At 34.3% G+C, this 15,345-nt stretch overlaps 1 protein-coding gene across 5 annotated transcripts; it reads left to right on the plus strand.

The window, feature by feature from the left end:
* Positions 1-1,860: 1,860 nt before the first annotated feature.
* LOC110730671 lies at positions 1,861-9,223 on the plus strand. 5 transcript variants are annotated; one of them, XR_002513133.1, is made up of 10 exons: positions 1,915-2,324; positions 2,986-3,037; positions 3,116-3,132; positions 3,259-3,428; positions 3,632-3,721; positions 7,120-7,228; positions 7,296-7,419; positions 7,534-7,827; positions 7,912-8,027; positions 8,960-9,223. XR_002513133.1 is itself a non-coding variant. In XM_021910495.1 (6 exons), the coding sequence occupies exons 3-5, from the start codon at positions 7,231-7,233 to the stop codon at positions 7,957-7,959; spliced, it is 531 nt and encodes a 176-aa protein (XP_021766187.1). In that variant the 5' UTR covers positions 3,139-3,428; positions 3,632-3,721; positions 7,120-7,230; the 3' UTR covers positions 7,960-8,027; positions 8,960-9,223. The 5 variants fall into 5 exon arrangements, 2 of the variants coding, with proteins under 2 accessions (XP_021766187.1, XP_021766192.1); XR_002513135.1 differs by having other exon boundaries at positions 1,861-2,324; positions 3,259-3,437; positions 7,120-7,419; XR_002513132.1 differs by having other exon boundaries at positions 1,864-2,324; positions 7,120-7,419.
* The last annotated feature ends 6,122 nt before the right edge of the window (positions 9,224-15,345 follow it).

The following is a 15,345-nucleotide window of genomic DNA, read 5'->3' on the forward strand; positions in this document are numbered from 1 at the left end:
CCTAATCGTATTATGTCAATTCCCACTTCCTATGAGTGTCAAGCATATTCACAACATGTAACATAGGCGCGCTTCCAATGACGCCTACAATTTGGCGACCCACTGGGAGGATTCTTGGTTATTTATCGATTTGAGTGATCGATATTTAATTGAGATGAGTGGATGAGACTTGAAAGATTCTTGAATCGTATTGCTGTGATTAAATTGGCATTTTTGCATATGCAATGACGTTTAACGTTGTTTTTAGATTCGTCCCGTAGGAAAATTTCAAATAACCTGATTGCGAACGATAAAACAGGGGCACTGGATTAATTTCCAGACTACCGCGCCACGACAATCATGCCGTGTCACGGTACAGAATACCGTCACACGACGTTCTGTACAGTGACATGGTAAGTTCTATCGTGTTGCGGCACTCCTAAAATTTTTCCAGTGGCTCTGTAATTTTCTCGTTATTAGCTTCCTTCAATTTTTCTGAAAAAAACGTGTGCGTTCTACATATGTCTTAGCTCCAGGGGATTTAAGCTCTATCAACCCAAAAACGCTCATGGAAATAAGGGTTCATCCGAGTTATTAAATCCACCCAAACCATGTAGTCGAGTTCGATTTAATCACGAACTCGCGGAGCCGCTCGTTGGCATGCACCCTCAAGGGAGGCTACCTTGCTACGCGTCCAAACTCTAAACCATGATACCCTTTTGACACCAAATAAACTTGACCATAGTGGAACATAAAACTTGACCTTAGGTTGCGAACTCTTCCTTGCATCATTGTGCCTACGTGCCTTATGTGTGTATATTTTATGGTTTCGATCCTAACCTTAATGATCTTTGTTTATCTACAGTGGTTTATTTTATGACTAACTAATGCTAATGGACCGTACTCACTTAGTAATTAGCGCAAACTCTAAAATTGATAAAAAAAATTGGAAAAAAACGCACAAAAACAACCTAGAACTGATTACCGTGCTACGACAGAAATGTCGCGTCACGACAATCAGTGTCGTGTCATGGCAACTAGTACCGCACCACGGTACAGTTTGCCGTGTCACGGTAGTAGTGCCATGCCACGGTGCCCAGGTTTAAGTCTAATCAGTCCCTATTTTAGTCTTCCGTGCTATTTTGGTCCACGCGTCAGTTGTTTTGATATTGTTTACATGTCTAGCCATGCGATCATACCACGAGTCTTATATATAACATCACCTAGTCACTCACGAGTCAAGTATTGTCCACACACTTTCTTTATTTTTCGACTCGAGTCATGCACTATGTCGTTTATGATCATATACTAGGTTCATGCACCTCTTTTTTCGTCATAAAAAAAAATGAGTGAAGTTTTTCTCATTTGTTTTCAAAATGTCGTCTTTCTTGCTTTCTCTCCCATGTTGAGCAGTAAGTCAAACTATTAAGTGAATTTGGTTTATATTACAGTACTTGGTCAAGAAGCAAGGGTAGATTGGTACGATTTGAGTCGCTGCCACAACAACCTCTTATACCTAAGAGGCGTACAAGGAAACCACCACAAGCGTCTCCACAAAGCTCATCTCCATCTCTAGTTTATTTTCAACTCACGACCACTAAGGAAGATACTAAGGGAATCTACAAGTCTATTGAGGCTCGTACTGCCATGATGCAAAAGCTCACTACCACTACAAGAAATAGGCCGGATTCCGACGGACATCTTCCGACAGACACAAAATTCCGTCGGAAATCCTATATATTCCGGCACCCCCCCTTTAACATCAGTTCTTGAAAACCGGTGCCAAAAGAAATGGGCGGGATTGGAAAATAGGGAGTTGGCACCCCCCCTTTAGCATCGGTTCTTGAAAACCGGTGCCAAAAGAAGAGTTGGCACCGGTTCCAACAAAAACCGGTGCCAGCTCATTTAATTAGCACCGGTTCAAACCGGTGCCAACCTTAAAAAAACAAAAAAAAAACAAACAAAGAAAGCAATAGAGTTGGTAAACCGGTGCCAACTATAGTAATTAGCACCGGTTTGAACCGGTGCCATTAACAAAAAGTCCGGTTTAAGGCGCATCTTTTTCTTCATTTGCTTGCTCTTTCCTCTTCGTTCTCATCTGATCTGCCTCTCTCTCTCCTCCATTGTAGCGTACTCGAATTTCTCCATTGAAGGGGCTCCTGAGCTTTCCTAACACTCCGTCTCTCTCCTTCGATCTCCTTCTCCATTAAAGGCCTCCATTCCTATTTCCTAAGTCTCTGAGTTATTTCATTGAAGCGCATTCAATGTTTCTATTGAAGCGTTCTCCATTGAAGCGTTCTCCGTTGAATCTAATTCTTGTATCCCCCATTTAAGCAGCTTCTAAGGTAAGTTGTTTGTTGTTGTTATCATCACATCAATTTCACAATCTAGGGTTTATATTTTATCTAATCTAATTTAATTATCAGTGCTTTAAGTTTAGGGTTCGCAAATTCTTAGATTATGAAACATCATATCCAAAATAAAAGAAAATCATGAGCTTAATTTGATTATTGAATTGAATCAAGTATCCCTAAAATTATGTATTTTTCGAGATAATTCAATATGAAATCAAATCTCTTTTCCCTGGGCCTAGGGCGGCCGCCCCTCCTGCCCTGCCTCTGGGACGGGCCTGATTGAATTATAATTTGGTGTTTCATTAGTTGCTGAAATGCTGGAGTTTTGCTACTGATATCTTAGCGGAATAGAATGTTTATTGAATTGAGATAAGCATAGTTCTACTGTTTTTTGTAGATTTGTTTACCTAATTTTCACATTATACATGTTTCGCAGCCCGTATTTCTCAACTGGTTAAGGTTTAACATTGCACATCTTGACTGATCAACCCTATCCCTTAGGGCATATACTTGTGTGATCTTCGTTGGCTCGTACTAATATGTGGATGAGAAATGTGGATGAGATGAGAACATAAACCATTTGTTTGAATACTTTACCAAATTGCACAATGAATTTCATCGTATGTCTGTCATGACCAAGGATTACTTGCAGGAATTTAACTCTGATGCAGATGCACAAGCAAATTTTGCCGTTAGTCTTGCTGGTGAGTTGCACTATTTACTAATTTATTCCATATAAAACCTTCCTACTCTCTGGCTGACCAGTTTCTCTGCTATAACAGATGGTCAAGTTCAGGAGGTGTTCTTTTAGCTCAAATTTGTAAAGTCGGGTTTTGGAACCTCAATAGCAGAATCAGTTAGCTGCTGCATACCTTTTTGGCTTTCCATCTTTTATTTATCAACTTTCAAATAATATTGCATACAGGTGAATAAGAAATTGCACATGCTTTTGGGCTGAACATACTCAAGAAAAGTCATCAACATTGTGGCCCTGTGACATTAAACTTGTAGTTTTACATGTCTAGCAAGAATTGACACCATGAAAGCCACAAAAGTGAGATACAGTATGGAGAAACAGAGCCTGATACTGAAAAGGTATTTCAGGTAGCATTAACAAGATCTCAGTAATCAGTATACTATATACATTAACATGTATAAAGTGAAAATTAGGTAAACAAATCTACAAAAAATAGTAGAACTATGCTTATCTCAATTCAATAAACATTCTACTCCACTAAGATGAGCCATAGGACCATATCTCAATTTGGTGTTTCATTAATTTGTTTTGAGTATGTCAGGAACGTTCAAATTGACACTTCAGTTTACTGAGGACTACCCAAATAAGCCTCCTACAGTGCGCTTTGTCTCTCGGATGTTTCATCCAAATAGTAAGTGCTAATTATTAAATTTTTGTATTCAAGAAGAATGCTTGTCTTATTGCAGTGTATTACGTTCTGCTTGCTACTGTTAAATCTCAGTTCTGGTGCTGAGTGTTTTATCTAGAGGCTTTTTGAGGCATAATTGTATTGTTGTCATTTGTGTTTTAAACTGCCATTTGATCAATCGAATCTATATATTACAATTTATCTTTGGCTACATCAGTACTTCAGTGGAAGGATAATATTTTGGAATGATTAAGAAGAAGTATAGATCTTAAAATTTTTGAAAAACATAAATTTAGACATATGACACATATCCTGTAATATATTACGTGATAACTGATACATTTATTTTTTATATATTAGTAGAAATGAGTGGTCAAAGTGATACACGTGAATAGGGCCAAAGTCAATGTAATACAATCTTAAAAGGGAGTATATAATTTTGGTTTGCTGGGTGTGGCTCAGCTTACTCAAAGATTAATCTTAAAAAAAAAAGGAAGAAGCTTACTAAAATATTATGCACTCAAAGTTTTATGCTGCAATTTGCTTATTGTTCTTATCCAATTAGATTGCCTAGGCTTCGTGAATTTGCACAGAAGGAAAACCTCAAAATAGTCTCTATTGCAGATCTAATGAGGTATTTTATCACTAATTTTTATCTGGATCATTGCACTTAAGTGTCATACCATTTTCACATTTTCTTTGTGGAATGATATCACATATGTAGAAGAGACTAAGGTCAATGAGTGAAATTCATACCAATCTATGTAGTTTATTACATAGTTTATTTTTCTGTGTTTCAGCTTCTCTCCCATGCGGGGGAAAATAAAAACCAAAAGAACCAATTAGACTTGTATGTTAGAGATTAGGAACAACCTTGTGGTGGTGAGCACTGAACAGAGTATTCTTTTGCCTTTACTAGAATTTTCTGGAGAAGAGATCAATAATTAGTAAATATGTGCAAGGTTAAGCATAAATCTACTGTCAAGAATAATTGCAGAACAGGAATTATTGATGTATCTAGACTTCATCTATATAAAACTGTTGTGAAGAAACGTGAAATTCAGACATATTAGGGCATGCTGTTTGTGTTAGTTAGAGGAATTCAGATGTTATTTATTTTCTTCCTCTAATATTATTGGTAGCTAGATACTAGTACACTCTGGAACTGGTAGAAGTTCCGCTGAGCAGGGGGATGGAATTGGAGTTGTAATATTTGTTTCTCATGGTGAATTTTGACAGTGTTTGGAAACAGCCTCCATAGTTGTTAGATTATTAGTATAACTGAGGACTGTTCATTCAATTGGAATTTGGAAAAAACAAATGGAGAAGAAGAAGTTAAGGGGCTCATTTATTCAGTATACTAGTGTATTATTTGTGGGCACCAGGCTAGATCTAAATTACTCTTTATCTCAACATTGATGAATATACTAAAAATAATTTAGGTGGTGAAGCTTAACATTCTGGTGACTTGGTGAGAATTCCATTTGTATTCCCGACACAAGCTTGATTTTCTTACTTTTTCCAGATCTTCATTATTTAAAGTCTATAGCTTGTGTATACATATTTCCCCCCTATGCTTTTAAGCCTAATTTTCAGGTTTTCACCCCATAAGCTATTTGTCACTTTGCTACGGCGTTCTTTCTCAAACCTCTTCTTCAACTTTTGAGCCCATAAACTTTAATTATTTTGCTATTACATTCTAAAAGGTTTTTCTGCGACTAAAAATCTATGATAAAGGGTAAAAGACAGGTTTGTCTCCGTAAGTAAGCTGCCTTTGCTTCTTGTTATTTAGCTACTAATGTTTGATGGTGTGGTTGATACAACTCTTCCAAAATTTTAGTATGAAGTCTTCCATTCCTGGTAAAAAAAGGATGCTTGTTTGGAAATAAAAGCTAACCTTAGCAGATTGTAGCTGGAAACTATGTTGTTTTCCCTCGTTTGTTTGTCAATCACAAAATCTAAAAAACCAGCTCATTCCCTTATTTAGGGGACTTGAATGAAACCTGCATCTCTTTTTCGTCTTTCTTATATTGAGACAAAGTGGTGGCTCTAAAATTGGTTAAATGATTTAGTTGATGTTATGATTTGCAAGTATCAGAGAAAAAGAGCCCAATTAGTTGAACGTTCATCTGCTGCTAGGATCCCTACAATGTGGGGGCATTTCACAGCTTATTTTACAAGTCATACCTAGACAGGGGTGGCAAATATGTAACTTTATATATATGCAATGCAAACATTTTTTTTGGACGAAAATTGTAATATTAAAGACTTTTTTAATGAAAATGTGTAACTTTATATATATGTTAATGTTTATATATCAATTTAAGTGAAAAAAATGCAAAAAAAAAATTATTATTATTTTTTATTTTTTTAGGGTATTTTTGGCACCGGTTTTGACCAGAACTGGTGCCAAAAGTTTTTAAATTTTTTTTTACACTTTTTGCATCGGTTCAAAGCAAGAACCGGTGCCTAAAGTTGGGTTTTTCGCACCGGTTCTTGCTTTGAACCGGTGCCAATAGTATTGAAAATAATAAAAAAAAATTGCGCCTTTGAAGTTGGCACCGGTTAACCGGTGCCAAAGCCTGTTGTTGCCGGTTAACCGGTGCCAATGCCTTTAGTTGGCACCGGTTTTGAACCGGTGCCAAATTTTTGGGGATTTGGCATCCCTCAAATCCCCAACGGTTCAAAACCGGTGCCTTAGGGGGGGTTTGAACCGGTGCTAAATTACCTTTTTCGTCTAGTGAGATAACCTGGACCGACTTACTCCTGGTTGAGTAGTTTCCCACTCGGTATCAAACTATCAATTTTTAGCCAATGAGGCAAGACTTGTGAAAGACATATAAAAAGAATTAAATGAGCCGATAGATGGGATATGGACCATACACACCCAAACATATTTATGTTAATGATATTATGATCATATGAAATATTATTGTGAAAAGTATGTGATATATTATGATAGATTTAGGAAAGTTAAGATATTTGAGAATATTAGGTTTATATATTTCTATTGTCTATGTATTGTGTTCGACTAGAGAAATATTTTCCCTAGAATCTAATATTTATATCATATCATATCACTAATAAATAAAGCCGGTCTCGCAGCCAGGTCATAAGACACACTACTAAAATTAGGTGATTTTACAACCGTTTTGTTGCGGCTGTCAAAAAAACAGTCGCAAGTTTTATTAATTATGATTGTTTCCCTGTCGGACGTAATTTTCATGAATTGCGACTGATAAATACTTTTTTTGCGGCTGTATTACCTGTCGTAACAAGGTTTTAATTTTCTTTTTTTAAAAAAAACTCGTTACGACCGGTCTGTTTGTCATAGAACCAGTCGTAGAATTTCGTAAAAATAATTATAACAACAAAAACTAATTAAGTTCATTTTGATAAAGAAGGGGAAAGGGGGAAACAACAAAGAAGACCTAGAGGCGAAAACGGTCGCTGACCCCAGCAACTCTTCCCACCGACGCGGTGTTCTCCGGTCGGCGACGCTCCCTACCGGTATGTCGTCTAAATTGTTTTATTTTATGTATGTAATGACTTCATTTGTTTTCTTTTTGGTACTAAGATTCGATGATAACACCGTCGGCACTACCATTACGAGCATTTTCCAAGCACATTGGCGCAAACCATGGCTTAACTATGAGGAGGTTGACGAGGGTACTAGGACCCATTGGTGGAACCAGTTTACGGTATTATATCACCCCTAAGTTTAGTTTTGTTATCTAACTTAGGTGTGTGTTGGTTGCTTATTACAATCACTTATTAAACATATAATTTTTGTTGTTTCTTTAAAACATTTGCAGAAACATTTCCTTTGGAATGCTGATGTTGATGCCCTTGTGAAGAAGGAGTATGACAAGAAGGCACATAAGAGGTTGAAAGAAATAACATACAATGTCACTGTCAGAAACAAGTCAATTCCTAAATGGATGGGAAAGTTAATGTTTCAGCAATTGATGGTGAAAAGAAAGGCCGCAAAATTTTTGGAGAGGTCGGAACGGGCTAAGAAGAAGAGGAGGGGCGGCTCCCTATCTAATTTAATTGAGCCATCACACTTCCAAGGTTCTATCTCTGCATCAAAGCATGCAAAGAAAATGGTAATTTAATAACTAATGGTATATAATGATAAATGTAAGTAGTTACATACACTAAGTATTTAAGGAGTTATTTAACTTGTGCAGGCTCAGAAAGCCGGTGGAGTGCTTCCTACTCCTCCTAGGTGTTCCTAAAAACTCATTTCAAGAATGTTCCTGGAAAAGGAAAATTTGCGGCTAACAAGAGGGCACAACAAATCTCGGTAACTCATCCAACTTTGGAATCTAATGAAATACTTTCTTAAGGAAGAAAGCAAAAACATAAGAGTACACTAATACATAGTTACATGCACTTTTACTTGTGATTTGAAACTTTAGACACCTAAAAATAGCTAATATTGGTATGTTAGGATCAATAATTAGTGAATTTGATAAGAAATGTGAATTTTAGGCAAAGAAATAGTCATTTTGGCCTCACATGCTTGATTTTGGATGAAATGTACCCTAATACATAGTTAAATGCACTTTACTTGTGATTTCAGACCTTAGACACCTAAAAATGGCTAATATTGGTATGTTAAGATCAATAATTAGTTCATTTGATAAGAAATGTGAAAAATAGGCAAAGAAGAAGTTGTCATTTTGGCCTCACTTGCTTGATTTTGGAGGAAATGTACCTTATAACCTTGTATTTGCATGAAAATAAATACTCTTAAGCAATTTCAACCTGCAAACATGTTAAATATACAAAATATGAGTTGTTAAAATGATTAAATGTTAGTTTATAAGGAAAACAAAGAATTTGGGTAAGTTAGAAGCTCATTTATGTCATTTTCGCCTACTTATGCTCTTATGACCTTGTATTTACATGAAAATGAATACTCTTAATTTAAGCAATTTGAACCTACAAACATGTTAAATATGCTGAATATGAGTTGTTAGAATGATTAAATGTTAATTTATACAGAAAACAAAGAATTTGGCTAAGTTAGAAGCTCATTTATGCCATATTAGCCTACTTCTGCTCTTATAACCTTGTATTTACATGAAAATGAATACTCTTAAGCAATTTCAACCTACAAACATGTTAAATATGCTGAATATGAGTTGTTAGAATAATTAAATGTTAATTTATAAGGGAAACAAAGAATTGGGTAAGTTAATGCCATTTTCACCTACTTGTCATATAATACAGGATGCTTACCAAAAGAAGCTTGACGATTCGACCACTCGAGGGTCACAATCGGACCCTAACTAGTTATACTGGGAGGTAGTTGGTGGTATAAAAAAGGGTGTGGTGAAGGGCCTAGGTGTGAGTGCTAGTTTGTATTACACCTCTTCTGAGAAAGGCTCGCAATCGTATAATCCGATCCTTCCATAGCTTCACAGTTGGAGGAACGTGTGCAAGCAGAGGTTACCGAGCGGGTAGAGGAGGCGAAAGAGCAGATGCATGTAGGCACAGATGGAGGCACAGTTTGCTATGAAATTGCAAGAAGCATTGAAGAAGGGGCGGGAAGAGGCGGCAATCGAGAGTAAGCGTATGATGGAGACGATGTTGCAGAACTTGTTCTCTAACTGTTCAGGTGGTCCTCCATTTCAGCTTCGTAGGGAAGATGACCCGAACATGAGCATTGGTGGGGGTGCTAACTAGACTCCGGTGCCGTAGTTTATATATGTTCATATAGCTCTTAGTTTAGTATTGTTCATATAATTCAATTCTTAGCTTAGTATTGTTCATATAGGCCTTAGGTTTTTTTGAGGGAATATAGGCCTTAGCTTTTTTTTTAGGGAATATAAGCCTTAACTTAGTTTTTATAATTAGCTTATAAAATACTATTAGTAGCTAGAACATTAGTATTATTATTATTAGTAACTAGAACATTAATATTGTAAGTATTGTTCAAACTTTGCTTTATTATATTCTAAAGTATGCATTTTATTTTTAATTTTTAGAATTTCTGAATATAATTATTTGATAATAGGTTATAGGTTCAGGTTAGGATGGCGTCATCTAATAGTAAAAGCAATGGTAACAATTGTGCAAATACAGATATTAATAAATTGCGACAGTCATAGAAACGGTCGCAATTTATGCAAAATTGTGACCGTTAAGTGCATATTCTTAACGGTTGCAATTTCATAAGTTTTTCGCGACCGGTAAAAAAAATGGTCGTAATGCCTGAAATTTTCGACGGTCCCGTTTTATGTTTAGCAGTCGTAATATTCTTATTTTGCGACTACCTAACCGGTCGCAAGGTTTTAATATTGCGACCGTCTGCACCGGTCGCAAAAAAATTACCCCTGTCGTAACTAACTTATTGCTACAAAATTCGAAACGGCCGTTGAAAATATATAAAACGGTCGCATTATCTTTGCGACCACTATACGGTGTAATTTTCCTTTTTTGCGACCAATTAAATTACGACCGGCATGTAGCGACTGGTAACAGTTGAATTATTATTAGCGACCGTTATTTCGTATTTTCAACGACCGTTATTGACGGACGCAAAAAAGTCGGTTTTTAAGTAGTGGACAGCGACACTTGACATTTTTGTTTTTCGTCAAGTGTCGCGCCACGTAGGCGACAAATAAGTATTATTGTGACACATATGATGCTAATTAAGTAAGCGAATTTTTGAAGATTTTTTAAGATAAAAATGTTGCATATAGTTTTATTATAGATTATCTACTAATATTTTATTTTATATATACAAAATTAATCATAACTTTTAATAAATAGCTAATAACACAGTTCTATTTCCATCATAAAAAGTCATTTTAATTTTTTTTTTTTAAAAATAAGATCCATTTATAATATATCAATTTTATTTTAACAAATAATAGAGAATTAATAAAAAAAAGTTTTAATCAGTAAAATAACTTTAGTTTAGTAAAAATACTTTCAGTTTAGTTTAAATAATTTAAGTATGATATCGCAAGTCTAAATTTCCTGCATTATCAGAATGGATCGGATTATACGACCATATTTAACATTTAAGCCAAACAGTTTATCCTAAAATTCAACAAACAACCTGAGCATCGCCCGGGGCACAAAACTAGTATATAATTAAAGGGGAATTTTTTCCCGAGTTTTTAGAGAGGCACGTAGGATTAAAATTTATTAGCGCTCCATGTAGGCTTATAAAGGTTATTGGTAGCCAATTAAATAAGAGATGTAATTTCTTTTTAAAAAATATAATTCAAATGCCACACAAGAAAAATTGGCGAATGAGACTTTAAAGTTTAAATTAAGGGGGATTTGTGTAAAAGAACCTTTTAAGTGGTCAGCTTTGTTTAAAAGAACCTTTTAAGTGAAATGTGAAAATTGACCTTTTAAGTTGTATTATGTTGTGAGAGATACTAGGATGAGTTTTCCGGGTGGTCAATGGCGGAGCTCCGTGATTCACTCTCACGTAGGAGTCACGTGACTTTGCAAAAAATAAAAATAAAAAAATCCCACACGTTTATTTTTCACATAAGATATTTTTTTTATGATGTATTATGTTGTGAGGGGGTATTAGGATGAGTTTTATGGGTGGTCAATAGCGGAGTTTTGGCGTTGACTCTCACGTGGGACGGAGTCACGTGACTTTTTAAAAAAAAGCCCACACGTAAGTGTTATGGGAGTTATAGGAGTTACTCGGTAAGTGTTATGGGGGTTACTTTGTTCGGGGTTACTTTGTTCTTTTAGAAGCAGCCAACGACATACAAGATGCACATTATTATTGTATAGATTCCTTATATTTTAGGAAAAAAAATAATTTCAATGTAATGTATTCATTCTTTTCCAAATTCAATAATACCATTACTACTTATTTATTTTTCTTTTTACAAAACGCAACAAGCAGAGATTATTATTAGCAATCAAAGCCTTGTCAGAGTTGACAAGGGGAATTACAGAGTGATGGCAATCCTCCATCCATATCAGTTCTTCATGCGAAGACTGAGCTAACTTAGCTAAGGAATCCGCAACTAAAGCCCACACGTATATTTTTCACATAAAATATAAAATATTTTCTTTTGAGATTAATAATTTTATTTAAATATAAAACAAACTTTATCACATAAATATAAAAAATATTTATTTTAAAAAATACAAACAACCGTACAGCACACGGATTTCATCTAGTAGTAAGAAAGATAAAGAATCGCTTTTAATTACTCGCCAATAATAAGCTTAGCCATACTCTTAATTAATTGATAAGAAGTATTATAACTGATAACCTCTAAATGCAACCAATAAGCGTACGTACCTAATAGAACTTAGCTTATACTAATTAACACCCTTTGTCTGAAATATAATAAAACAACTAACCCTAACAAATTCCAAATAACATCAAAGAAATAATTGAATGATGAATAAACTATCCAGAATAAATCTCCAGCATACATGAGATTGATCAATAATCTTGGACAAATTAATTAAACGTAATCCTCTATCCTAAGTGTATTTATGGCCTATTGCAGTTCCAAACACCATGACGGGTTTTCCTTTGATGATGACAAAGTGAAGATCGTTGTTGTACCGAAACGTTGCAAGAAGAATGTAATCATCTTCTTTTAGTCCATTCTCCTCCTTGAGTTTAGGCCACTAGCGTCTTTTCCCCGACTTCAAAACATACTTAAATCCGGGATCCTCGTTGTTGTTGTTGTTGTTCTTCTTCCCTTTATCCACGAAATAATTCCATCTACTTAGGGGCATCTCATACATGGACAATCCCATGATGACCTTGACGTTGATATCCGCCGCTTTAAGAAGCTCTTTCTCATCATTTGTTAGAAACGACGCATCAAGTTTTTCTGCTGAACCTGCCGGGAGGGCTAGTCGTGCTTGACTAGGTGCCATATCAGTTGGAGTCATCTTCTTTTCCATTATTATTTTCACTTCGCTAATTTCTTCTTTATTGTATCCCAAATTACGCCTCACATGCTCGATAATTGAGGTTTTAGTAGCATCATTGTTATGATCAACAAAAGATAATTTATTACAACTTTTATTGTTGATCTTCATCTTCTTAGGTTTGTCGTTGTTGCTGATCACGTGCACGGGGGGTTCGAGCTCGACTTTCGAGGCCTCCGGTTGTTTGTTGTTGTTGTTTTGTGATGAAGGTGGTTTGGCAAAGGTAATTTTTAAGTTGTAATTAGGGCTTCTCATAATGTAACACTCTCTTTGTATCTTGGATTTTGGTTGTTCATCTTCGGTATTAGGATTTGTTGGAGATGAATTTGGTGTTGGTAAGGAAGACGAGGTTGTGGCATTATTGTTTCGTTTCTTGGTGATGATGGTGGTGTTTTCTTGGGCTTCTGATTTCTCCATCGAAATCGATCAAGAAAGCTAAGAAGAAAGAACAAGCTAGGGAGAATGATTTCAAGGGAATTGAATCAAGGTAGCAATAATGCAAATAAGCGAGTATATATAGAAAAATTGAATCAAGAGTTTGGGATGATTTGGGAGTGAACAAAATTGGTGAGCAAGTTACCTGAAATATCTTTGTAGTAGTAAAATGATAGTTTTTAGGAGATGAAATCGAAAGCTTTTGTTCAAAAAATGATAAACTTATTTTAGGAAATAATATCTAAAAACCTAGATTATGATAGAGAGATACTCTAATATTTTTTGGAAACTTTTTAGTTTCGAAGCTAGATTGACTACGAGTAGTATTAGTTAGCTGAGTTTTGTTTATAAAAAATATGATCTTTTACAATGTGATGATATAATTTCATTTTTTAAACAGCTGTCCAAGAATGATAATTTATCCAAGACAAGTTCGTAAATTATCATCTTTGGAATGGGCCAAAGATATTACCACGTAAGTAAATTATCCAAACATGATTTCATGATAATTATTTATGGCTAGACCCTATGGTAGGGAACTATCCCTACACCCCCACAAAACACAGCGTACCATTACTCCCCACAAAGGCCACAATACACCCTACTATCCTAAGTAAAAAAAACTGTCAATAAACTCCCTTACCCCACACACACACAAAAAAAAAAAAAAAACTTTCATTTCATCTCAATCTCTTTTCATTTTCTCTCTCCATTTTCTCTCACATCTAAAGCTCTAAAACTTCAACAATGGCAGATTTCATAGACGAAATCAAACAATTGAAGCAAATTTCACCAAAAAAAAAAAAACAAGCGGAAATCAAAAGAGTAAGTATTAATGTTCATGTTTATAGCAAAAAAAAAAAATAGATATAAATACAAACCCTAATTTTTTGAGAATTTGTTTGTGATTGTGTTCCAAGAAACAAATTGATACTTCAATCGCTGAAAATGTATCAATGTAAGTGTTTATGTTAATTATTGATCAATTTCAAAGCGACTATTTAATTTCGAATAATTAGTAATATTTTTTTTTGAGGCAAATAATTAGTAATATTAACATATACTTGTTTCAATTTAATTTTCAGTTCGGAAAAATCTATTTCAGAGAAGAAAAACAATGATTCTTCAGAAATGTAAATATATATTTACTCGAACTTTTAAAATTTACAAATATTTCTTCAAAAAAATTATTTATAAATAAATATATAATGTAAAAACAGTGATGATGAAACACCTCTACATAAAATTAGAAAAAGAAAAAAAAAAGTGAGAAAAAAATCCTATTGTAGATCCAACACTTTTAAAAGATATACAAGCATCGAGTGTTGCAGTTGAAAAAAATAATATCTCGAATGCATAGGTAAATTGAACAATTACAAAGCACTATACGTTCATTTCCATATAATGAAATTATTCACGTGTTTACCTATAATTACATGTTAATATGTATTCATTAACATATTCTAATTTGATTTTTTTTTTTAAAATATGTGCTAATGATTAGTATAAAATATTATGAATGCATACAAAACTTGAAATACCATTCATTTAAATGTTAATTAATAGTTTATATATCTGCTTTTACATTTATTAATGTGTTCATGATTTTAAAATATAATGAACATTTCTACACACATATATGAACATTTATAAAATGCATAACAAACAAAGCTGGATTGTAATTTTTATACTTCCTCCGTTCTTTTTTTTATTGCACCATAAGCTGGATTGTAATATATGAACATTTATTAGTATAAAGTGTTTCACGCTTGTCAATGCATTACTTTGGCTATTAATATCTTTAATTATACTTTTGTGAAAATTATAAAAAATTGATATTTGAAAAGTAGATTTCAAGACGAATGTAACTAGATCCCACATGACTATGTTTTTCCTAAAGGATAAATCACAAAAGATGGTCAAAGAAGATAAAGTGAATAGTGTAAAAGTCCTTATGGTGCAATAAAAGAAAAACGGAGGAAGTACCATTTTAAGTGAAAAGAAGATAGTATACCTACGTACAACTCAAGATACACTTTTTTTTTTAACAAACTCAAGACACACATTCATACATAATTAAAAAAGTATGTTCAAATATAGATAACTAAATGTTCATAAATATAACGCTTAGTTATACTTATACATTCTTATCATAAAATAAATGAAGTATATATAAACCATCAATTCAACTTTGAAATTTCTTAAAAAGCTGGGCAAAAAGAGAACAATAAGTCGAAAATCTAGGT

The sequence above is a fragment of the Chenopodium quinoa genome, unplaced genomic scaffold (genome assembly GCF_001683475.1).
Source record: "Chenopodium quinoa cultivar QQ74 unplaced genomic scaffold, ASM168347v1, whole genome shotgun sequence".
Taxonomy (NCBI): Eukaryota; Viridiplantae; Streptophyta; class Magnoliopsida; order Caryophyllales; family Amaranthaceae; genus Chenopodium; species Chenopodium quinoa.